The sequence below is a fragment of the Trifolium pratense genome, linkage group LG6 (genome assembly GCF_020283565.1).
Source record: "Trifolium pratense cultivar HEN17-A07 linkage group LG6, ARS_RC_1.1, whole genome shotgun sequence".
Lineage (NCBI taxonomy): Eukaryota > Viridiplantae > Streptophyta > Magnoliopsida > Fabales > Fabaceae > Trifolium > Trifolium pratense.
Genome location: NC_060064.1, coordinates 38,790,791 through 38,817,315, shown reverse-complemented (window position 1 = coordinate 38,817,315; position 26,525 = coordinate 38,790,791). Strand labels below are relative to the sequence as shown.

The 26,525-nt window shown below is 31.1% G+C and overlaps 3 protein-coding genes and 1 long non-coding RNA gene across 5 annotated transcripts; 2 read left to right on the top strand and 2 right to left on the bottom strand.

The window, feature by feature from the left end:
* Positions 1 to 6,073: 6,073 nt before the first annotated feature.
* LOC123892496 lies at positions 6,074 to 9,454 on the bottom strand. The gene is made up of 3 exons (XR_006803202.1): positions 9,246 to 9,454; positions 9,042 to 9,149; positions 6,074 to 6,298 (listed from the first exon to the last, which is right to left on the bottom strand). It is a non-coding gene; the product is annotated as an uncharacterized LOC123892496 (long non-coding RNA).
* A 2,349-nt stretch (positions 9,455 to 11,803) lies between these two features.
* Positions 11,804 to 20,483, bottom strand: LOC123889396 (mRNA-capping enzyme-like). Of its 2 annotated transcripts, XM_045938716.1 has the most exons (17): positions 20,230 to 20,483; positions 19,548 to 19,665; positions 18,749 to 18,897; positions 18,005 to 18,088; positions 17,862 to 17,924; positions 17,511 to 17,642; positions 17,214 to 17,414; positions 16,941 to 17,060; positions 15,670 to 15,710; positions 14,528 to 14,690; positions 14,235 to 14,372; positions 13,534 to 13,656; positions 13,355 to 13,453; positions 13,010 to 13,099; positions 12,848 to 12,932; positions 12,447 to 12,577; positions 11,804 to 12,326 (listed from the first exon to the last, which is right to left on the bottom strand). In XM_045938716.1, exons 1-17 carry the CDS (start codon positions 20,242 to 20,244, stop codon positions 12,183 to 12,185), a joined length of 1,896 nt encoding a protein of 631 aa, XP_045794672.1. In that variant the 5' UTR covers positions 20,245 to 20,483; the 3' UTR covers positions 11,804 to 12,182. The 2 variants fall into 2 exon arrangements, with proteins under 2 accessions (XP_045794672.1, XP_045794671.1); XM_045938715.1 differs by having other exon boundaries at positions 17,214 to 17,642; positions 20,230 to 20,463.
* Positions 20,484 to 21,123: 640 nt separating this feature from the next.
* LOC123889677 (small nuclear ribonucleoprotein SmD1a) lies at positions 21,124 to 24,065 on the top strand. Its single transcript, XM_045939116.1, has 4 exons — positions 21,124 to 21,286; positions 21,384 to 21,460; positions 23,422 to 23,613; positions 23,729 to 24,065. The coding sequence occupies exons 1-4, from the start codon at positions 21,273 to 21,275 to the stop codon at positions 23,788 to 23,790; spliced, it is 345 nt and encodes a 114-aa protein (XP_045795072.1). The 5' UTR covers positions 21,124 to 21,272; the 3' UTR covers positions 23,791 to 24,065.
* A 986-nt stretch (positions 24,066 to 25,051) lies between these two features.
* LOC123893148 (outer envelope membrane protein 7) lies at positions 25,052 to 25,669 on the top strand. Its single transcript, XM_045943071.1, has one exon. The coding sequence runs from the start codon at positions 25,198 to 25,200 to the stop codon at positions 25,411 to 25,413; it is 216 nt and encodes a 71-aa protein (XP_045799027.1). The 5' UTR covers positions 25,052 to 25,197; the 3' UTR covers positions 25,414 to 25,669.
* The last annotated feature ends 856 nt before the right edge of the window (positions 25,670 to 26,525 follow it).

Genomic DNA, 26,525 nt, shown 5'->3' with positions numbered 1-26,525 from the left:
TATTATTGTAAAAAAAAAAATCAATCAATCTTTGTAAGATACTCATTTCTAAGAGAAAATGTCTGTGTAATTTATTTTATAACCGATTCATAACAAATAGGAACAATACAAAAGGAAATACTTATAAGAAATGAAAAAACAATGTAAAATGAAGTTATTAGAAAATAAAATGCAGTTATTACCAACCATCAAGGCAAAAGTGCACCCGTAAATTCCAATTTTACCTTCACCTCCTTTGAATATTCTTAGACTTGAGTGCAAATTAACCCAACTTGTAGCTCCCCAAGCAAAAAAAATAATATCATCTACGTCTGTTCACGTGCTTTGAATGTATGTTGTTGTTATTATTTACCATATAACCTATGACAAGTAGAGTTGTGGGTCGACAAGCTTTGTCGAATGCTGCATCGTCCGAGTTATCATTAACTCCATTTATGATGCTAACAAAATTATAGAGTTTTATCTCGTTAATGTGAGATAATCTTCTATGTTAACTGATTTGTTGTCCATAAAGTTATTTCCCGTCAATTGGTAAAGTGGTTATCATTAGAATGTCATGTATGTTTTAACACATCTCACTACTTCTAGCACTTTGTAACATATATGATATGGGAACGGGTGCCTTCAAAATAGGCCAAAATACAAGACGTTCTAATGATAACCGATTTACGAATTGATGGTAAACAGGTGGTTGTGGACATTGTCTCGCATTAATAGGGGTGAAACCTGAAGAAGGTAAAAAACACGAGATGGAACTCTATAATTTGGTTAATATCATCAATGGAGTTGATGATAACCCGAAAGATGCAGCACTCGACAAGGCTTGTCAAATCACGACCTTACTTGGCATAGGTTGTATGGCAGATAATAATAGTAACAACACCATACACTCAAAGTACGTGAACATTGTAAGAGACGTAGATGATATTAAATTTTTTGCTTAGGAAGCTGCACGTTGAGTCAATTTGCACTCAAGTCTGAGAACATTTAAAGGAGATGAAAGTAAAGTAGTTGGAATTTACGGTTGCACTTTTACCTCGATGGTTGGTAATAACTTCATTTTATTTTCTAATACTTTTTGTTTTGATTTTCTTTTACATTGCTCTTTCATTTCTTATAGGTATTTGCATTTGCACGTATACCTAAGATTGTTCATATTTGCTATCAATCGGGTATAAAAGAAATGACACCAACATTTTCTCTTAGAAATGAGTATCTTACAAAGATTGATCGAAAAGAATTTTACAATAATAGTACGAAGCCAGATATAGACACACTCTTACATGTCCTATCGTGCCAAAGTGAACAAGATGTAAGTTTCAATCTTCCATTTTTTTTTATTTTTTTTTATATTTTAGGCTTTCTCCATTAGTCAATAACTTATTGACTTCGGAGTAGGGAGAAAATGCATAGTGGTACATAGATTAAAAATGAAAATTTAAAATTTTATAGGAATGAAAATCTTATTTAACCTTATATTTTATATTTGTCTCTCTCGTTTGAACTCATGTTAACTTTTTGTTTTTTTCCAGCTAATCTTGCTGCCATATAAAGAGATTCAGCTCCCCGAATAATATATCTCTCAAAAGTTGATATCATAATACATGACAACAACATTCACAAAACACCACATGTGGCATATCAGCAACTTATGGACATGTAACCCAAAAGTGATATTGTTGATCAATTAATGTCTGACCCTCCCACAAATCCTAAGAAAGCATCGCGGAATCTTTTCCAAAAAAACAAACTGGTGGTCAAAAAGCTAGGAATCAAGAAATCTGCATATAATATCTATTGAGATTTTGTCTTCACCTCAACAACCTAAAATTTGTTTATCTCAACCGTCTAAGGTATAAGTTTTTTTTTATTACATTCACTTCTTATCGTGCTTAAATATGTTAAGAGTTGACTGTATTTGAGGTTTTTTAGCATATGGAGAGTGATTGGAATCAAGAGAAAGACTTCCTACCAAATAGAACTCAGGTTATAAATTTGAAGAACAAACTTATTGTTCTTGATATAAACGGAGTCTTAGTAGACTTTGCGAAGCTTGCTGAAAACACTAAACGAGATTTAGTGTTTAACAATAATACCAGAGGTTAGTATAGAGATAACAATCAAATGATTTGTATTCAATTTCTATGATTTTTTTTGTCAGGTAGACTAGTGGCTAGATTCTCCAATAATGTCTCTGGTAGCTACCATTTGAGCTACACTTATGAGACTTAATTTCTATGATTTTAATACAGTGATTGTGAATATATTGAGCATAAATGAGAAACTGTCACATGCTATTATTGCTATAAAATAAGAAAGAATATTTGAGAGTTATGACTTATGAGTGATGATTACATGCTTGTAACAATTATATTTAACTTAGTCAACTTAATGCTCCCATTGATATTTTGTATATTTTTATGAATCATTAATTATTTTACTAATTAGATTGCATTTGAATTAAATTTGATTTCAGTATTCACGAGACCTTTCTATCTCGAGTTTTTGGAATTTTGCTTTGATAATTTTGAAGTTAGCATATGATCTTCAAAGATAAAAATATTAATCAACCCTCTTTGATATTTTTGATAATATTTGAGTTTTGCTTATGTATTTTTTTTATTACAGGACAAATGTTGACATAATAATTAACTCTTTGATGGAAGACTTGAAACACAAGTTTCTTTTCTGTTGGGCAAGCATTTCTTAAATTGTTTTATGACTACTAAAATTTCTCTCATTCATTTGTGTACTTAATTAGTTTCTTTCCTAAATATGATCCTGGAATTTCTTGATTTTTAATTTGCAAGACCAGACTCACTACACCGAAACCACTTACTTCAATCAAGAAAACTCTGACAAGAAAATAACATTTAAAGAGTTGAAGAAACTTTGGGATATAAGGAGGATCCCAACCTTTGTTTGGAGAAAGGATTTTTAACGAATCAAATATATTGTTAATAGACGATTCTCCCTATAAGGGAATGTTGAATCCTGTAAGTAATTTTGACTCTCTTTTCTTTCGTTGTTAAAACTTGTATTCTTTCGTTGTTAAAGCTTGTCGATTTGTAGCATCGTCATATTACTACAATATTTCTAACCTTTTTATATTTTGTTTTAGCAATACACTACGGTCGATCCCAAAATATTCAAATATTGGCTTGGAATATGAGACACAAAGTTTAGGTAAAATCTATCGGTTTATATTTGGCTAATGCATTATGCTAGGCCTTACCGATTCTCTTAGTTTTTTTTATTTGCCTACTTGACATTAATTTTTTTTTAAAAAAAAAAAAACTTATGGCTTTGAATATTATTGTGGTTGAAGAATGCGATGACAAAACAATAGTTATGTTGATCAATAACATAATTTTTATTTATGACAACTAAAGGAGTGGAGTATATCTGGGTGGTTTAACAAAAGCTGAAAACATGCACAATTACGTCATAGAAAAATCATTTGGCAAACTTGAGATAAAAGAAATAAAGATAACATTCATTAATAAGCAATTCTACATATAAAAAATGAAATAGAGAATGTCAAAAGAATTTGTGAAGATAAATGGCATATTTTTTAGCTTTCTTCCCATTCTATTTGGTCCGAAAGCAAGCAAAAGGGATAAGAAGCTGTATCTTGCAAAGGGTTAGCAGTTGTACCGAAGTGATTGTTGGTGCTTTAGTGGTAAAAGTGAACATTTGTTTTTTAACTTTATTTATTTTTTAAAGATTATGGCTACATCAAGTTTGAACATGGTTGGAAGAGATTGTGTCAAAAGTCTAATTTTAGAGGTGACGATATGTTCGAGTGCAAGGAAGTGTACGAATCATGGCTCATTTATGTGTCAAAAATTGGAAGCGCGAGTGATGATGAATTCTTTTAATGTTCATGGTTTATTCGCAGGGTTAGGTTTTGTTTTGAAAATGGATATAAGTTTTGTTTTGTTGCTGTAAAATTTATTCGATCTCATTTTCCTATTATTATTTACTTGATTTTATTTGTATTTATTAGTTAAAATCATTTTATTAGCATTTTACAAAATAAATAGGAAAAAAAATATAAGGTCCTCCAAAATCGATGTCGCAGTTGAGTTAATACTTAATAGTATAAAATAAACAAAAGTTGAAGACATTGGAAATTACCTTTTGGATGATCAAATCTTGTACTCCCTTGCTATTCCTGCTTTATCTGATCTTGTCATTTCCTATATGCATGTGAAAAGGACAATTCAATTTGTCTATCTATCCCATATTTGACCAAAGTTTGTGTGGTTGGGGTATAGAGTTGATAAATATTTGTTAACCGCATGGATATGAATTAGTTTGAGTTAAAAATTGGTCATGTATCAAAAATCTTGTGAAAGAATGAGATTATATATTAAGGAGAAAGACATGGAACTATATATGAAAACAATAATATAATGGATGAAACAGCTAGTATCATAAGTTCATAACATAATAGTCAATAAAAAACTGTAAAAATTGAATAACTTAAGTTAAGGTTTCATAAGACATAAACTGTTATCGATTTAATTAAAGAAATTACGGTCGTTAATATGAAAATGTTGATGAATGACAAAACTAAGTGGTCTTTGATAATTTATTTTTTTTGGTCAAGGGTCTTTGATTATTTATACCATGAAAAAAGAAACTTACAGGAATTGGTGCAGATATGTTAGTAAACATAAGATAAAGTACAACATATGGTGTACATTACATTCACCGATCCAAACTAAACATAAGATATTTAACTAAACAAATACATGAAAACTTAAACAAAATAAAGTACCAATATCTCAACTTTCATTCATTACATTATATTCCTCAATGGACTTCCTAACCTGCGGCAGCAGAGAAGAAAAAAAATTAGAATGCTTGTAGCAAATTACTTAACCCAACTAAATATAGATCAATATAATAATAATAATAATAATAATAATAATAATAATAATAATAATAATAATAATAATAATAATAATAATAATAATAATAATAATAATAATATGTGTTAATACTATGGTTATTTCAAAGTTTCTATATAGATATTATTTTTATTTAATAACCACACAAACAATTAGTTTCTAAAATCATTTACAACTACCCTAAAAAACGTAAAATTTAAAGGGATTATATTTTTTTGGCCTTAAATTTTATATTTGTTTTCATAATTTTTTTTTTGAACGGCAAAATGATATTTATATATAAAAAACGAATTGGAAAAAAGTACAAGTGGTACTCAATCCACTTCTAAAGAAAAAGTACAAATAGTACTTCACCCAATCCGAAAAAAACCATACCCAAAACTATTTAGCTATACAATCAAAAGGATTCGTACACCACTCATAAAACAAGCAAGGTGTACCAATTTTTTTTGCCAAAAGCCATTTCCAAGAAACAAGCTTAATTATATCCACCATCTCTTGTAACTCTACAATTCACCCCAAAAAAATCCTATCATTCCGAGAGCGCCATAAAGTCCAAATGACCGCATGCCAAACCATAAGAACACCTTTTCTACCATGCTTCTTATTTGTTTTCATAATTAAATAAAAGTTTCAGATTTTAAGTTTCCTAAACTGATTTCTAAACTAAAGATTAATTGGTGATAAGGAAAGAATAACAAGGGCGAAGAAAACATTCTTACAGGTAAAATCTATTTGTTGGTCTTTTAATTTGTTTCTTTCCCCCACTCATATATAACTCCAAATTCACTGACAAAATATTTAATCACATTATCATGATATATGAGACATTGATTTGTCAGTGTATTTGCAAACTAAAATGTTAAATTAACACAACTTTCTCACTCTGAGATGGGACTAATGTCATTCTTCAAAGTTTTATGGGCATATGTGAGAATGGAACACTATGATACTAATAATATAAAAAGCGTCATGCTAACCGGTGCCCCGGGGCACTGGTTAAGGAAACCAAAATTAGAAAATTTTGAAAAGAAAATAACACTTTTTAAACTTTCGAGAAGTTGACTGCACAAATTTCAATGCCAAATTACTATTTTTGCATCCTTAACTAGTGCCCCGGGGGCACTGTTTAGCATTTTCCATATAAAAATACCTTTGGGCTCCATCAAAGTTGTGTAAGCCATTTTGGCTGCACTCATCTGAGCATCCTTCTTTAGTTCTACATTTTTCACATGCATGATAACTCAACCATTTTATCTCCACTTTTGCATCAAATGATGGCATGTGATCTTCACCATATTTTTCGGTGATATAAATCGGCTCAGAATAAGGTCATTCCTTTTGTAATAATTCGTGCAGGAGACCCTTGTAATTTATACCTATGATGACAAATTTGACTTTATTAGTGTGGTTATTTTATTACTTTGTTACTTTCTAGTCATGTTATTAAAACTTTCTAGTTTGCGATGAAGAATTAGGGCTCGTTTGGTGCGCATAATAGGATAGTGACAGAATATGATATATAATAGGATAGTGATAGGATAAGATATCAATAGGATAACAGTTATTCCTAATTATCCTATCGTGTGTTTGGTGCACACAGGATAACAAACATGATAACTATTATATCATATTTTTAATACATATTTGTTCATAACAATATGATAAGATACATAACATATTTAAATGACAAAATTACCCTTGTAAAACAATTGTTATTTTTTAAAAATTATATTGTAATACTTTGAATTTTATAAATAAAAATATAAATAAGTAATCAAATAACTTTAAATTTTAAATACAAATCATGAGAAAATAAACAAATTAAGTTTTTTATATGAATCATGATCAAATAAATAACTCAATTATACATGTTAGATAAGCTAAATAAATATATGATATATCTCATATGTAAATAATAAAACTACCATTGCAAAAGAATTATATTTAAGTTGTTATTAAATTTAAATTAATATTCCTATTTTACAATTTTTTAATAATTAGTTTACTTTAAAATGTTGTAATTTTAGGAGAATTTTGATTTTTTAGATTATATAAATTACAAAATTACCCTTGTGAGAAAATCACATATATATTTAAAAATTAATTATTTTATTATTAATTTACTATCAAATTATTTTATTATTTATATTTTATTAATTTTCAGTTTTTTATTTTAAAATATATTTTATAGAATAAATCAACAATTTTTTTTCTTATCATATCTTGCTGGTAACCCAGGTCAAATTCAGGATAAGGATTTTAACTAGAGAAACATGATAGGATAAGCTTTAGGATTAACTTATCATATTCTGCCGTGTCACCAAACACTGGATTAAGGCAGGATATGATACAATTATCCTATACCGTCTCTTATATGTGCACCAAACGGTCCCTTAGAGAATATAAGACCCTTCTTTTTAATATAAGACACCAATTAATTCAATTCTCATGAAACAATTTATTTTTATTTTCTAAGACACCAATTAATTCAAGTATATTACGCGTTTTAGCGGTTGTGACTAAAGGCTTCCGTTGATATATGGTAGTTTTCTTCTAGTTTATATGTACCTAAGTATGACTTCCCCTTCTTCTCCATAAACAGAGAACTCTGTCATCAAATATGAAAATTTTTAAAATTTTGAGTTTGGATTATATAAAGAGCTACAATTAGTTTTGATCCTCTTTTTTAAGTTAAAGTTGATTTATAGTTACTTTGGCATATATGTTCTTAAGGAATGAAAACACAATATCATCAAGTTAGGAAGAAACACTTCATGACTGATCGTAGGCCTGATTCATCGCAATTCAAATGCATTAAACTAAATAGATCATCCAAACAGAAAAAATCAACTTTGATATAGATCATGGAAACATAAAGCAAATTTACACATAAAAAATAAAATAAAAATTATTGATTAAATAATAATATTTACATCTCTCTGCCTCATTAAAAACCTTAATAAAGGGAAAAAGAGTACAAAGATTCAAATTTCAAACATAAACATAAATAATAAACCTACTCTTTTTTTCTTTTTCTTTTTTTTTTCAAAGATAAACATACTACTTAATTAATTATATGTGAGAAACACAATTCTTTCATCTCCTTACATGGTGATCTAAGAACCACCACCAACGAGCTCCATCAATGTGTTCTTAAGACCATCTAATTTTTTTGCAATTTGATCCTTTATCATATTAAAGGAAGCCAATATGATAAAGGATCAAATTGCAAAAAAATTAGATGATCTTAAGAACACATTGATGAAACTCGTTGGTGGTGGTTCTTAGATCACCATGTAAGGAGATGAAAGAATTGAGTTTCTCACATATAATTAATTAAGTAGTATGTTTATCTTTGAAAAAAAAAGAAAAAAAAGAAAAAAAGAGTAGGTTTATTATTTATGTTTATGTTTGAAATTTGAATCTTTGTACTCTTTTTCCCTTTATTAAGGTTTTTAATGAGGCAGAGAGATGTAAATATTATTATTTAATCAATGAATTTTTTATTTTTTATATGTGTAAATTTGCTTTATGTTTCCATGATCTATATCAAAGTTGATTTTTTCTCATTTGATGATCTATTTAGTTTAATGCATTTGAATTGCGATGAATCAGGCCTACGATCAGTCATGAAGTGTTTCTTCCTAACTTGATGATATTGTGTTTTCATTCCTTAAGAACATATATGTCAAAGTAACTATAAATCAACTTTAACTTAGAAAAGAGGATCAAAACTAATTGTAGCTCTTTATATATAATCCGAACTCAAAATTTTAAAAATTTTCATATTTGATGACACAGTTATCTTTATGGAGAAGAAGGGAAAGTCATACTTGGGTACATATAAACTAGAAGAAAACTACCATATATCAACGGAAACTTTTAGTGACAGCAGCTAAAACCATTAGTATTCAAAAAATGTGGTTTTGTCACTGCCAAATTAAAGTTAATATAACATACCCTACATTTTTATATGTAGATTTAAAAATAATAAAAAATAGGAAAAGATAAATATTCAGGTATTTGTGATGTAGGGGCACCAAATACCAATAGTATATGTTGATGAATTTTTGGTAAAAATTTAATGGAACAATTTATGTTAAGATAGAAATCGGTTACCTGATTTAATCAAAAAAATTACAGTCGATAACATGAAAATGTTTATGAATGACAAAACTAAACACTCATCTTCAACCATTGTACTGAAGCTCCGAGCTGTTCAGTGAGCTAGAGATTGTGGACAAAGATTTAGTACACAAAGAAATACCATAATACACATGAAAATAAAACTAATTAATATGAAGAAGTAAAAATTCCATGTACCTGAAGTTAAACCAATAACTTTTGTTGCTAATTTTTTTCTCATCTTTGCTTTGCTACTTTGAATTTGAATAATGCTAAAGTGTGTGGTTTCTTTGTGTATCGAGTCTGGCTACCCTTTATATTAGATTGAAGATTATTTGATGGGACCCTTTAAGCTATAGTTACATTTACAGGTTACACCAATGACATTAACTCCTCATTAAAACATATACCTGGCATGGTTTGTGAAGAGTGGTTGAGAAGTTGTATCGTCGTGTTGTCTAGCTTTTGTAGTAGGTGTATCAAAGGTAATTGGTGGACAGCTAGTGTGTCTTAATGTATTGTGTTTGGGTCGGGCTAATGGGCCGACCCATTAGTCTACGACTTGGGCAATTTGGGCTTCAAAAAACATGGTCCAGATGCAATCAGATCTTTTTGGCTCAAGTCCATGTACTCCATGTGAAAATCGGGCTGGGTTGGACTAGTCCATCGGGTTTCGGGATGGCCTATTATCAAAAAAGTTAATGCAATTTTGTAAAAATAATATTAATTAAAACATAAAAAATTATCATCTAATTAAAAAGTTATTATAAAAAATATAGTTAATTGTGTAAGCTTGTTATATTTACCTAAAAGTTTTTAAAAAAAAAGTAAATTTATGATTTATTAATTTGATTTAATTTTTTTTAGGAATCAAACTAGAGTTTAATTGATATTTGGTGATGATGTAAAATTTATTTACACTTGCATACAATTATATCTCAATAAAATTGATAATTACGAGGAACTAATACATAAAAGTAACATAAAAAAATATTGAATAAACGGAGAAAAAAATAAAATGAAATGGACTGGGCTGGCCCATTAGCTCACATGGCCCATGTAGGCCATGCCGGACTCTTAAATATGTGGCCCAAAAATAATTGGGCCGGACTAGGCTGGTTCATATATATAGTCTAGCCCATCGGGCTGGGCTGGGTCGGATCAGCCCATTTGGCAGCTCTAATTGTGTAGTCCAATTTTTGAATAAATAATATGGTGTTATATTTTACGTTAAAATTTGAGTTTATGATGTTTTCTTCATTGAAAACACACACATAAAATGGAGATCGAGGTTCAAATCCCGGTCATGGCGTCTGACACTAACAATTTCGACATTTTTTCAGTTGAAGTAGGATTTATGGACAATTTGAGTTTATATCTTATAGCTTGTCAAAATAAATTTATAATAGAAAAAAGATATGTTTGGTAATTATATTTTTTATGAGCTTATTACTTATTTTTATTAATTATTAATTTATAGTTTAAAGCTTAATCTTACTTAAAAACAAAGTCTATATATTTACAATAAATAAGTCTATATATTGTATTCTTTGTTATTCGATCCAATTTTTGAACAAATGATAAGGTGTTATCTCAACAACTTTTTATAAAATGTAGGTAGAGTGTTTAATGATGTGGGTGATCAAGCCATAGGTAATCTAATTTAAGAAGAGTTGCTAAGATCGAAAGGAAACCCGAAGCTGCTCCTTTCTTCTTTTCTTTTTTCTAGAGTTAAATATATTTTTCCCTATAATTTTTCATAATTTTCATTTTAGTTTCTAAAAAAAAAATTCACACATTTAGTTCCTGAAATTTTTTTCCGTCAATATTTTTAGTTCCTATTTTTTATTCAACTCGTATATACTTTCAAATTTTTGAATGATTTTTTATATTCACCTTTATAATATTATAAGAAATCTCCGATAAAAATTCAGAATTTTTTAACATACATGAATTATTTATGAATTTTTATGTGCAAAAAACTAAAATTTTTTTTATTTAATTCATCTTTTGTTAAAAAAAATTAAAATTTTGTAACAGAAATTCATATAATGTACTAAACATGACCCCAGAAAAAAAATTTAAAATTGTATGCACAAGTTGAATAAAAAATAGGGACTAAGAACATTGAAGGGAAAAGCTTTAGGGACTAAAAAGCATGAAAAAAATCTTCAGGGACTAAAATGAAAATTTTGAAAAATTTTAGGGACCAAAAAATAGGGCTATTGCCCAAAAAGAAAAAGTCCTACATAGTTACATAAATATTCCTATGCATGTAAGTCCCGGAAAAATCATCGAAAAGAAGACTTGATATTTCACTCGGAGGTGTCCCCATAATATAAGTATTAAAAGAATCCAAAGAAAAACTAAAATTAGCCGGTCAATCAACATTTCTATTTCCTTCCCGCAAGATGTGATTGAAATGCATCCGCTAGTTCAATTATAACGGAGGTGTCATTGCTCATATTTAATTAAATATCATATTGGGACAATCTGGGATACACCGGAAATAGAAAAGAGCACACCATTCATTAATTCATGTACTTGACTACAACAACATAAGATTCAAATCAGTAGTGACTAAAGACAGAAATTAAGTACATAAACAAAAAACAGAAATTAAACACAATATTATAGATGAGTCAAACTAGTGACACATTCGCTAGATGACGTGATTTCTTCGTGTAAAATAAGTATAATACTCTTTTTTCTTTCTTTCTTTCTTTCTTTTTTGGTTACAAAAGGGAAATCAGACCTTATTTGTAAAGATATTAGTGGATGGAATATTGTATTAACATACCCCTGTCAAAGCCATTTGTGTTGAGCCTTTTTTTTTTCTTTTCCAACAAGATCTTAGGAACTAGTCTTTGCTTTATCTTAAAAAAAATAATACATAAAATTGGCAAAATTGCTAATATACAACAACGATCAAAATCTTATCGGCCACAGACAATATCAGAGAACCTAAACCTCTTTTTCAAGGTAATTGGAGGGATGCTATTGAGAATGAATGAATGGCGTAGTCATGTAATAACTTAGGCAACAAAATTGCAAAGCTTTACTCGTGTTTGTTAAGTCTTGCTTGCTCTTCAATTAAGTACCACTAAATTGGACATGCTTTGTTTTCATGGTAACTCACTTGCGTCGTGAAGAGACCATATTCTGGTGAGCCTTGATATCCCTTTGTATTCTGTCTGCATACAAGGGTAGCCGAATGATCTCACTAATCTCATTCAACAGGACCTCTTCTGTGATATTATCCTTTATGCTTCGCATTACCTGAATAATTGTTTTTTACAAAATACAAAGTTTAAAAGGGTTCTCTTACTTGAGCTAATTAAACAAAAACATGGATAGTGTGAAGAAAGCTTAATATAATGGAGAATATAATAGTATAACCTTTCTATAAGTATTGATATCATTTGGAGTTGCTTTATCGGCTCTTATCCGCATACAGACCCAGTGATGCTCCGCAGCATCCCAGTAGCACTCAATAATCCTCCCTGAATAGGCAGAAATATCCGTCGCATCTGAAAATCATTTAGAGCAAATAATTAATTAAAAGTCATGGCTACAGATACAATATTTAGTTAAATCAATCAGAATTATTATGTTATAGTTATACAGACTCGAGCAGATATGAAGTTTTGCTCAAGGAATATTTATAGCTTACAACACAAGCCAATCCATGCATGGCCAAATATTGGATCATTCATTTAAAGTAGCTATCAACAACGACGACACAACCTAAACGACCAACGAATACACTACAATGGTCTAAAAAAACAAGAGACCACAACCTTTAAAAATAACAGCATTCCCTTCCATTAATTTCCTCTTTCCGCGTTCAAACAGAAAAAGCAGGGGTCGGTCACCGGCTCCCACCTGTCACCACCACAGAGTGAGTTAACGCCACATGAACTAAATTAATTTCTGAACTCAAGGTAAAGTAATTAAACAACCTCAAAGTGAAAATCAACAGAGTTCATCTCAGGGTATTTCCACTTCAGAAGACCTTCATGTGTGCGAGGGACATAGGGATCATCCCAACCCTGATAAAATCCAACATAAAAAACATCAAACAAGTTGTGAAGGTATGTTCAATGGTCAATAATGACTCATATTTCAAAACAAGAATCAGCTGAAAATTTTTGGACCGCTCACTAGCAGAGCATCAATTCTATACAGCATTCTCAAAGACCCGACTTTCCTAAAAGCCAAGCATTTATTGATTCAACGGTGTTATACATCAAAGCTCAACTGGGGACATTCAGTATTTGAGAGAAATACTAATTTCTAATTATTACCTGGAATACAAGGCCATCTGATGAATGTGAGAGTTGTGGAATGAATTTATGAAGGAGCTTTGACACAGTAGATAGTAACCAAAAACCCTTCCTCCTCACCTGAAACAAAATACAAGTATTTAAACAAATAGCTAATCCTACTAGAAACTGTTTCAGAGTAGAAATATCATTATACGTACACCAAATGGTTCCAAGTCATATCTATAATAAGGACTTATACTCTTGGAAAGGGCTTCTCTTTCCATGTTCCGAGGTTCAATTACTTCTTTCTCCAGCAATTTCCACCTTTCATAGAATGGCATCTGCATGCATTATAACCAAAATGGTCAAGTTAAAAGTCTGCCAAGCATATGTGTAAACACCAATCAAAGACTTTCAAGGACCTCGGCATGAATTAGTGTATTTTGCACCATTTTTGAAATGTTTTACCAACAATAAAAATACTCTCGGGATGTATTTGGCCTATTATTAATTACAAGTTTATAACTTAACAATCAACACTACGACCCTGATAACGACATTTTAAATTATTTAATCATAAGCTATAAGTAGCTGAAGTTAACGATACGGATTGCTCAGTGATCCCGCTCAAGGCTCCATAACACTCAGAGGTAAGCTTAAATCCAATTAGAAAGCTTACAGATGCTCAGTCAATACAGGATTGTTGGGAGATATTTATAAAACTGATTAATTCGAAGACCTTTCTAGCAAGTAGCAATATAATTCAGTGTTCAACTGAACACTAAAACATTGATTCAGAGGTTGCAAAATATATATAAAAAAAACATCAACTGATCTAAACTTATGAATAAAATTTGTAGAATGAACCAACCAAGAAGTCAGTAAAATCTTTATACTACGGTTGTCAATCAATGTGTACCTCTGTCAGAGAAACTTGATTGATTGCTATCAGATCATAAATGAGGTATCTTCTTTCTTGCTTATGTGTATGTGGATCTGTGTCAATAATCATCTCCCCATCAAGTAATGTGTAGTGGTGATTCCTCTCAGGTGTACCCTTGAAGGTTTTATGATTAAAAAGAAAAAACATTCAAGAGTTATTCATTAGAGAATCAAATATATAATTTAAGGAGCCACTGATCTTCCAGATTTCTAGGTATATACGTATAAAATTTAATTGACAACAAAAGTGAAGTGGATAAACATATATACCCCATTTGAGTATCTGCAAGGAAACCGCATACAGATCCTTTGGAAAAGAAATTTTCTGTCAATTAAATAACATCCATCCCCAGTGATTAGCATCATATACCGTGTCCCATCAGCTTTCCATGTGGCGTAGTAATACCTCTGTCTTAAGAGTTGCAAATTTTCCCTGCAAAAACAAGTTCATCGAACATTATTTGGCAACAACATAGAGGATAATTAACAAAGACAGATATTTAAAATGATTATTTTAATAGATTACTCTCCCCTCCCATGAACGTAAATGAAAGTATTCCCTTTTTCTCAACATAATAAGTACTAAACATTTATAGGAATAGAAGTGCTATTTGACCACAAAGCGTCTATTAAGGACTAACTAACAGATCCATTACCAAATCTGTTGGGATGAACAGCATTTTAAAGTTTATTGTAGCATATTAATCTGGAATGAAGCAAAATGATTGAGGCCAAATTAAAATATACATATAGAAATCTGGAATGTGAACTTGCACCATTTTAATCTATGCAAATTTCTCAAAACCCAGTTATGATAGTTTTAACTGATGAAAATTTAGCTCAAAATTTAACTGATGAAAGTTTAATGTAGTATGGAACCATGACTTCATTAACATCCTGGTGTAAGAGTTTATACATCTCTCCTAGTAAGACCATGTTATGTTTCTGAGCCTGTTATAAGTTATAACTATTTTTTTGTCTATGCACAATCCAGGTATGTAGGTAAAAGTGAATGTAAATGTTAACCTCCTAAATCTATGCATCAAAAAATCTAATCAGCTTATGTTCCTGGGCGCTACTAACTCTCCAGCAGCATAAGTTACACAGTTAACCCCTTCTATCCTTTGAGAACTGCTAAATTTATGCCAACCAGTTTTACAAAAGATATTGCTAAACAAAACTAATCAACTGCACAAGATGCTCTTTTACAATGAATGACTGAAGCAAATTTGCAATTAAACCAATAAAAGCAAGTTGACATTTTAGAACACATTCCGGATATTATTACTTCTTTTAGAATTGATAAAAAAAACAAGTCCACCCATCTCTCAGCAATAGCGAAGCCCATCATGAAGTTATTATAATTCACAATGCCATAAAAATCAAAATAATCAGATTTGGTAAGTTTCGACCTGTTCAGAGAAACAGGGTGTGATCCGGGAAAGCCTTTTCCCTGAAAAGAGATAATATCAAATTTGTGTAGCAAAAGATAATGCAATGCAATCAATTCTTAGTATAAAAATTTAATTTTTCCATACCACACAATAATTTGGCTTCATCATTTTTAGTAATATCGGAAGGAAGTATTAGAGATAGGGAGTAGATAAATATTACAGCAGACAATAAGAATAATTCTAAAAAGAAAAGAAAGAAGAAACAGAGGACTCTAAAATCCTGACAAAAAATATCAATGTATTCTTAGATAGCCGTCAACTAAGCCAAGCCAACATCTCTGCAGACTACTCACAAGAATGTTCAAAATATAATCAAATGACTTTACACTAAAAAATGGAGGCCAAAATAATGCTTAAAATTTTAGCATATCACTACACTAATTTGTCCTAAACCAAAGATAAATAAGAATATTTATACTTTATTACTTTACATAAAGTTGCTAAGACATGGAAATATTGAACCCATGCACCAATACAGGATAATAATACTCAATATTTTACCATTTCAAAATCCATAATTATTGTGCAACCTTATTTATTCCAAAATTAAGGCATTAGTGTGTCATTGTGTAATAGATGGTCATTTTTGTTCTTTCCAAGCAGTTAAAGTTTGAAAAGGAATGTCAATGGGCCTTAATTATAAAATGATGGAGCATCACCTGAAGCCATTAAAAAGGCATTCTACACTTCAGAAATATATAAATATAAAACAAAAATAAACTCGGAAAAAAGATACTTGTTAATATATATATATATATATATATATATATATTGTACATACAGGTTGAAGTGACTAATACAGGAAATAAGTATGAATCTTCAGAAATTTATAAAAAAGAAACTACAAAGGTACATAATACATGCCAATAGTGAACATGAGACAAGAGACAGAGATAAGTGACAAATAGGTTTTGAGGACAATTACAAACACTGCCAATGTGTAAAACATCATATTTGCAATATTTTTTAAATAGCTGGAAGGCTTTATTTAAAAATGACCATCTTTCGAGAGTATTAACAGATTAAAATCAGGTATATTATTAAGAAATAAAAAAATACAATTTACTGGCTGAGTTCAAGAAAATAAAAGCATGGCAGGTTTAGTGATTCCCTTATATGACAGTGACATAGTGTCTCTCCATTCCATATCTGATTATACAAAATATGATGAGTTTAAGTCATGTTGAAGACAAATATATAGAAATCAACAAAAAGCCACAAATACCCACCCCTTTGCCCATCTTGAGCAGTTGATAACAAACTTCTTGCATTGGACGTAGCTGGTTTGAAGGAATAGGATCTCCCAAAACATCATCATTTGTCATTATTTCATTCCTCACAATATTCTCCTAGAATATCACCAAAGTTACCAAACATAAGTAAAATATACAACTCCCAGAAAATAGTTGAAGTGAATTAAAGTTTCTTAAAGATGATTTCAACAAAGCAACCATATCGTCTGAGAAGGTAACCATGTTATGCAAATGAGAATGTGCATGTACCTGATTCAAAATGTCTGTATAATTGTCTGTAGCTGAGACAGACACGCCATGATAGTCAGGGTCAGGGAGGCTCTTCCATTCTGGAGTTTGTGGACAAACAAGATTTTCAGGCTTATTTTCATTAAAATACATGTACAGGGCGTCAATATAATCCTGCTTGTAAATTCCTGGGGGACGTGCCTGAGCAAATTTATTTATTGCCTGGAAGGTAACAGGCATAAATGTGCACAACATAAAAGTTATCAGTGTAAAGTGGCTGTTGAAACAAACCTTTGAACAATTTATGGTTTTACTCACCTCAGTGACAGAAATTGATTCTGTACGCACAAGAAAGCTAACAATCATATAACCTGTACGATTATGCCCATGAGTGCAGTGTACAAGTATATATTTCTTTGTGTTTGGTCTTCGAGAGCAAAAATCCAGAACCTAAAAAGAATGTCTAACCGGTTAAAACCTCAAGTGAGTTATCATGAACTGTACCATCATACCTAGAAATGCTAACAAAATTTGAAGAAAAAGCAAAATTGAAACTTTTTACTATTAGTCTGTGAGCATTAATCAGGTACAGAATCGAAACAAAATAATGAGTAGAAGTAACACACATGAACTGCAAGTTGACAGATTAATATTACAAATGAAAGCTACCTCATTGCAAAACTTTTCTACAGATTCATCATCGGGTACAGAATCTCTTCCTTTGCATCTTATCTACCACAAGCAAGTCAAAATTACAAACCCAATTGCAATTGATGCTTCAAAAAACAATAGCATTAAATATCATATGCTACCTTTACATGGCCAATCCCTTCTTTTTTCCAATCTGATAATTGATAGTAACGAGTAGTATTTGTAAGATCAATCACTAAACCAAGCTGCAAATTTAATAGAGTTGAGCATTAACATGCTGGTGCAGCAAAAAGTATTCAGACAAAGTTATGCACAGGACAAGTATAAAACAATAATACCGAAAGATACTCTTAAATTGCTTAAAGTCTTCATTTTATTATGTCAACCTTTGGTTCAACTATTCAGGTGAGGTAACAGATAGAACATGTAAAAGCCTCCCTATGTTGCAAATTTGGCCTTTTCTGTATTTATTAACAAGCAAAAATGAAATCTAAACACTCACTACCTTATTCTTCCTGCTTTTTATGTCTTTTTACTCAAACCCTAAACTGACAATCAAATGGTGCTCGTCCAATGAAACTTACTTTGGAACACTAAATTTCTGCAAAGCCCGTGAACAACAGAACAAGTTCCTTTAAATGTTGTGAAGTAATTAAAATATAAAATAAGAGCATGTTTGACAATTTATATATATTTTTCCAAATCACAATGTTAATCACATAAAAAGATGACAAGTCGCATCAAAATGTTTAGCGAAACAATTCTATTGATGAATTTAAACAATGATATCACGGCTCATGCACACCAAAAATATACTATTATCTCCCTTTATGTTCCTGGAAACATGTAAATCCCAAAGTAGAACAGATTTAACAGAGTATATTGATGGCATCTGGTAAACTCACTTCTCTACCTAAAGCTCTCTGTTGATTAATTGCTTGCTTGGGAGTATATCTTTTATTTGGAATGTAATCATTGAATGATTCACCAAGGGGAACCTTTGAAGGGATTATGCATCCTAGTTCTTGCCCATGTGCTGGGCAGTCTAACCAACCTGTAATACAAATATTAACTAAACATTAAAAAAACAAAACTGGAAAAATAAAAGCATAACATAACAGTGATAAATATTTTTATAACTTACAAGAATAAAAGTAAAATATTAGTTCTCAAGAATTGAATTAGTGTGTAAAGAAAATTGTATCATTAAATCGGACATGAAAATAACTTACCAGAAAACCAGGCATGTGTCATTACAAAAATAAAATGACTAAATATTTGAAGAAAAATGCCATCATCGGGCAATAAGGACTTGCAATAATCATTTGAAAGGATGTATTTAACTTGAAAAATTCCAAACAAAACAATGCTATCTAGAAACAAGGTATTGGTTCATAATAACGGCTATGAAACATCCCTATATATTGCAATACCTACAGCATATAGTTAAGAATTCCACAAAAACAACTCCCTCGTATTGAACTCTCCTAACATACACAATGCAGGAGTAAAATCCTTTGGATGCTAAAGGTAACGTATAGCTTCATTTATTTACATGGGTTTTTTAATTTGTATTCAATTCTAAAATGGAAGAAAAATGCAACTTTCTTATCTGTTATCTCAATTTTTGAAACTACGAAACAGTTCACAAAATTCATTAACCAAATCTTCAATGTGCATTACATACAATAAAATAAAACCCACCAGGAGGAAGTGCATTCCTATCATAAGGTGTAGAATTTGTATTATAAGTTCTCGGTTCATGCCCTCGATCCATCTGAGGGAGCTTTCTTTTCAAATCTCTTCTTGCATTTTCACCATTCTGATACATAAACAACTCATAATAAGAAACAGCATAAAAGCAACCAAACCACATAACATTAAGATTGCAAAGCCCGATAGTAAAAGAACTTGAACATGAATAACAACAAAAAGAACATATTCATGTTTCTATCAAAAAATGCACTCACTTCTGCATAAGAGAGTTCACTAAGCAACTAAGCATCATCTCAATACACTTTCATTCATATATTGATAATCCAATATAACCAATCAAGCAAATTTTCACAAAGAAAAACGCACAAAACATCATTGAGGTGCAGTCTTACTTTAGTTGCTAATTAGAAAACCAAAATTTTCAATGTGGAATTGAATTTGGGAACTCGCATAAGATTTTGAAAAGTTTTGCATCATCAAATTACAGTATAATACACAAAATCAATGAAATCAATGTTAATTATTTCAACAAACAGCAAATTGAATTTTAATATTAGTACTAAGTTAGTTATGAATCGTGATAATTGATTAATCTATATTAATTGAATTTGCAAGTAAGAAAACCGAAGAAATGAAGAATTGCGGTTTGGAAAAAGGAGGAATCTAGTACCATTTGATAGCTCATTGGATGGATTGGGAAAGAGAATGAGAGTGGAGCGGAGAAGAAAGGGATTAGGGTTTTGGTTGGATGTAGAAGAATATGAATAAAGAATAATTGAGATTCGGAAGTGAAGAAGATTTTCAAGTTGAAATTAAAAAAAGATGTGTTATGTTTTCTTTGTTATACGCCACCACGCAAAAGCATATAATACGAGTCTTCTTCTGCCTCCTTCAGGAACCGACGTAGCCGCATTCTCCTTTATCTCTTTTCAATTTCATTTCATTATTTATGAAATTGCAGTTTGGTCCCTATTTTATTTCATATAAGATTTTGGTCCTATTTTTTATTTATTAAATTTTTTTTTTGTCATGTAAAATTAACGAATTTAATTTTTGTCCCTATAAAAAAGTCACATGCTTTTAATATTTTTTAATATAATATGAACTTATATATGATCGAATAAATTCTTCTATCCAGTTTTGTTTTTGGTTCATAGTTTGAGGCTAACATTAGGATAAAGATGGGTATTTGAGATGATTATAGTTTTTGAAAAAATTGATAATTGGAGGTAAGTCTCTTTGTGTTAGATTTTTGAGTCATATTTGCATAGGAGCATTTTTTTTTTTTTACAATAACCATCTCTTATCATTTGTGAATCAATCCCGTTTGCTACTGAATTTTTTCTTTTCGCATGCGGCTCACGCCATTCGAGGTGGCCCAGCATTCATTCATTTTTTCAAATGGTTCGTCACATAAGAAAGTTATTAACCGTTTGATCGTTTTGACTACTTTTAAAGAAGAACTATTGAGAAAAAAAAGAAGAAGAACTATTATTATTATTATTATTTATTTTTAAAATTTGTATTTACTTATTTATTATTTATTTCATATTTTATTTTCTAGCGGTGGGTTTCTTTCTTTCTCGCACTGAGTACTGAGTAGTACTACTAAAGACTAGTGTCTCGTTTGGAGCCGAAAAACACCTCATTCACTGTGCCGCGCGATCTGCAATTTTTCCACCGTGACTCCGCTCTTCTCCGTCCACCGCCACCATGAAGCTCGTTAGGTATCCCCTCTCTCGTTTACTCGTCTCTTTCGTTTTTCTTTACTGTTTTCTTTTTCAATCTGAAGCTAAAATGTTTATACGATGAAATCTCGACCAGGTTTCTCATGAAGTTGAACAACGAAACTGTTTCAATCGAGTTGAAGAATGGTACTATTGTTCACGGCACCATTACAGGTACTCTTCCGCTTTTGTATTGTTCTCCACATCCTCGTTTCGTTGACGCTTTTGTTAAACCCTAATTTTGCTCTGTGCTTAACATTACCGCGTTTTAGTCTTTGATGCTCACTGGTTTCACTATTGCTTAACCTAATGCATCTTTTGACCTAGTTCTCTAAACGTTACCCTAAAAAAAAAATTAAAAAATTATTTGACAATAGATTGTAATTTTTTTGTTTGTTGTGCATAGTATCTAAATGATGAGATTTCACTTGTATGTTCTTATGAAGCAGGAGATGATTTAGCTAGTGTATATTTTAAAATATTGAGATTTCACATATGCTATGTGTGCCTAAACATAATAGGTTATTTTAGGTTCAAAAAGGGTGAACAAAGAAAAGAGTTCTATTTAACTAGTTTAAATTGCATTTGCACATAACATAGTAAATGCTTGGGATGCTATGTGTGTGTGACATCTGCCCATGCCCATTCTCTCATTTTTAGGCCAATAGAATAGAATAGACCATATAAATATAAATAAACTATGTTTTATTATCATTATTATTATTGTTATTCGGTGTCGGATGGATTGAATTCTAAGTAATTCATTAGTTTCTTACAATTTCATATTTATTAATTATGATATCAAGTGCGTAGGTGCTTACACTTCATATTTATGAAATATGATATCAAGTGTCTGTTAGCTGAGGTAGGTTTATCATAATCAACAATTATCTTATGAGGAGCTTCCACCGTGAGATTTTAATTAGTAGTTAACTCGTATGAACAAATTCCTGTCATGCCATGGCAAATGGCTAGTAGTAACTACCTGCTGTTCTTGTTAAAAAAAAAAAGAAGTAACTGCCTGCTGTTTTCAAAATGTCGGTGCAATAGGTTACTTTTACAGCGTATCTAATATGATATGCAGTCGTTTTTTTATTAGTTAGGGGTCAGATGTCGTTGTTCTGTATGGAGTCAGTTGTAGTTTTCTGCTTCTTTTTATATATTTACATTTTTTAGACAAAAATTTCTAGTAGCCTCTAGGCGGCTTGTTTCGCTTTGTTCAAATTGGTATAGCCTAAGATAGGCTTGTTTGTCCTGGCATTTCTTTGACATTCTGGTCTGGGCTTTTTCTAAGAGAGTTGTCAATTCTTTTCACAATGAATGTGATAATTCTTTTCCTATCGTTGGTTATCCTTACACAATGAATGTGATAATTCTTTTTTGTTTGAAATTTAAACAATGTATTGCTCTCCCCTTATTTGTACAATTGGTCTGTAGGAAGATGTTTGATTTCAATTCTCTTCTATTGTTGTCAGCTTATTGTTTTTTTATTATACTCTGCAGTATTTATTTGTTTATATATTCTTACTTTTATTATAGCTGTCATATGCTGCAATACCATCTGCCATATTTTGTATACTAACTGATGCAATTTTGTTTGATAGGCTAATGAATTTAGAGTTCCCGTACTGCATTAGTCCATCTGCATCATTTTATAGCCTATCTGTTACATCTGTTCCACTAGTTTAGCCTTACAACTTATTAATCCTTACTTGACGGAAACACACTATTCTCCTTCATCACTTCCAAAGTTCCAATTGAATCCCCTGAATTTTGTTGTCTTTGATTGTAATTTTAGAATGTCTGTAGTCCAGGCGGTTCTTCCATCTTCATGAATAAGTAGCGAATGCAATCATTTTCTTTTATGCAATGTTTATAATTAGTTGAAACTTGAAAGTAGACATGGTTTGTGAGTATGATGAATCCTTGTATTTTAGACTGGCACTATATTACTACTTATAATCCATATACAATCAAATTAAGCCCCAAGGAATTTCCTTGCCTATAACAAGTGAATACATATCAGCTCATGTCTAACTAGTAACTAGTGAATGTTTGTGCTTTCATCTGTGTGGGGTTAGAAGTGTTTGGGAGTATTAGTTGTACTGATATTTGGACTTATTGCTTTGCTACAGGTGTTGATATCAGTATGAATACACATTTGAAAACAGTCAAGCTAACTCTAAAGGGGAAAAATCCAGTTACTTTGGATCATCTCAGTGTAAGAGGCAACAACATTCGATATTATATCCTTCCCGACAGCTTGAATCTCGAAACTTTACTGGTTGAAGAGGCTCCTAGGGTCAAGCCTAAGAAGCCAACTGCTGGTACTGTATACTACTATTTGATTGTTACTATGATGTTTTTCAATCAGAGCCATTATGTTTAGTTGGATTGTCATCTTGGCATTTCTAATCGTCAAAGCTTTAATTTTAATTGCAGGGAAGCCTCTGGGGAGAGGACGGGGGCGAGGACGTGGACGCGGTCGTGGTCGCGGCCGTTAAATCGTGTATCACAAGTTTTATGGATTTGGTTGTACCTTTATTGTAGGGAAATTTTCTGTGCGGTTTGAAAGACATCAACTGAGTGTTATTGTTAATTAGCTGTGGAGTGTTAACGATGTTATTTTCTGACATAAGTGCTTTGTAGATCTAGTTTATAATCCCTAATGAGTAATGTCAGATGCCAATCAACTGAAAGAAGTTGCCTACGCAGGCAACTAGGTTATAAGGAATCGTTTATCGGCTGCCTTGGTAATGGAATGGTTGTGTTAATTTAATAGTTGTACTTTCTTTTTTGAAGCAAAATTCAGTACTTTTGTTACATATATGTTGCTTGAAAAAAAAATGATAAATTAGCTGAAAGTTGAAAAGTTATTTGAAAATTCCAAGTTAGTAACTTAGTATTGAATTAGAAAAGATTTGCAAAATTATCTGATAAATATATAATAGAATGATATAAAGGAAAATGTTATTGTGATCTTTTAATTTAAAAGCATGTTTTCTACTACAGTATTTCTTATTGCAATTATGTAGTCTGGGATGTCATCATAACGAGTTTAACTTTTCATTAACAAATGACAACTGACATTTGTTATTTTTAAAAAGTATTTAAGTCAATATTCCGTAAATATTTTGAAATAAAAAGTAAACATACATATTACATGGACAATTACAAAATTTGTTCAACTTTTATTTATTTATTTTTGATCAAGTAGTCTAGTGGCTTGAAAATTTACCTTAAAGGTGAATAAGTGAAGCGTCCCGGGTTGAGTTCGAATCTGGGCTCCTGCACATATAGTGCGATGTCTCTGTCAACTGAATTAAGCTCACGGGAAAAACTTTTATTTTTATTTTTATAAAAATAAAAATTAAATTTGTATCAAGTGAGACACACATCTCTAGGGAAAACTACAAACTTTATCAAGAATTTACGATGAAATTTAGGCTCAACTTCAACCATTGGTATAAAAATGCAATTGACACATTTATATCATTTCAAAAGAACTTTTTTTGTTATAGGAAATGAGATATAAAGAAGGGAAAAAAAAACTAAGGAACAAACCCTATTAAAGACTAATTTGGTATCTATAACGAATATTGGGGACCAAATTCGTACTAATTGATTTACGTGATAGATTGAGTAAAAAACAAATAATTAGTTCTGAAAAATAAAATAAAATAATTTTATGCGATGGTTATTAATTACGTGTAAAAAACAAAATAAGGTAGGTGCCAATTTAAAAAAGTTACGTTTGTGATTTTGTGGTAGAGTGGTAGGGCTTAGGATATATCCAGTATTTGGGATTTTGTGTTGGGGTTTGTTTGTGGTGTTCATAATAAATTGAAAATTTGAGAGTGTGAGAACACGATTGAATAGAACGAACGAGAGAAGCAAAGCAACTGAAGCAAATGGGAAAGGCAAAAGAAGCGATTGTGGTGGTGGGAGCCCTAGCATTTGTTTGGCTAACAATCGAGCTCGCTTTCAAACCCTTCCTTTCTCAGACCCGTGATTCCATCGACAAATCCGACCCGACCCGTGACCCTGACGATGATGCTCTTGCCGCTGCCGCCGCCGCCGCTCCTCCTCCTGCAACCGACGCTGGTGATGCCACCGCAGATGCCTAAATTTGACTGTGGCGATGTCGCTGTTGCTGTTTATTAGTATTTCTTTCTTTGCATTTTTTAATATTTAAATCTTATCATGTGTTATGTTATGTTATGTTATGTTATGTTATGTTATGTGATGTGCAATTTTAGGATTAGGGTTTTAGAATTGAATAATACCATCTCTCTCCCCTTGTCTTTTTAACTTTTGCAATCATGGTGTAAAGAAACTACTGCAATTTGCAACTGCAAAATCATGATAATTCCTTGTTACTGTTGTTGTTTTATCCACCTCGTGTAATTCACCATGAAAGAAAGTGTGTTGTTGTAACCGGAGCAAATGATAGCTCCATGTACTAATTATCGAGCTAAAGTGATTAATGAGTTTATTTTAGGACGAATTATTTGATAGAATTTGTAAAATTAGCTGACCGATTTCTATGTCGACTGCCTTTGTAAAATTAGCAGCTGGTAAACATTTGGATTCTATCAAATTGTTTTAGTGTCTGATCAATGACCGACTAATTCGAAAACACTAATTTTACCGTCCACTTGCGGGGGTTAGTATATAGTAGTTTATTTTAAGGGTAGATTCTAATGGTGGCTCAATCACAGAATTTCCCTCTCTACCATATTTTCCCAGCCTCTTTGATACCGTAGCATGACCAATATCAACTTAGGATAAGGCCTAAGCTAAGGGTAGGTAACAACCACATAAAGCACACCATAACATAATGGGCCACACATTGGTTTTATTTATTTAATCACAACTATAACAAAGACTTTTCCATTAATGTAATGGAAACTAGCTAGTAATTGACTTTAGAAACTAAATACACAAGAATAACATGCTACAATAAAATAACTTAAAGAATAAAATATGTCGACATATGTTAATATGATCCAAATTTTAAAATACAGGAATTTAACCGATAAACTTAAACACAAAATTATATATGATTTTGACATATGCTTGCAGTTTTAAAAACTAATAATTGTCATGTTATTCTTGTGTATTTATTTATTTTCTCAAGTCAATTAGTACTAATTTAATTTCCATAACATGTAATAGTGGGGGCAAAATGGGCAACGCCATGGACTTGATCGATAAGCTGGCACATAATTAGACAGCT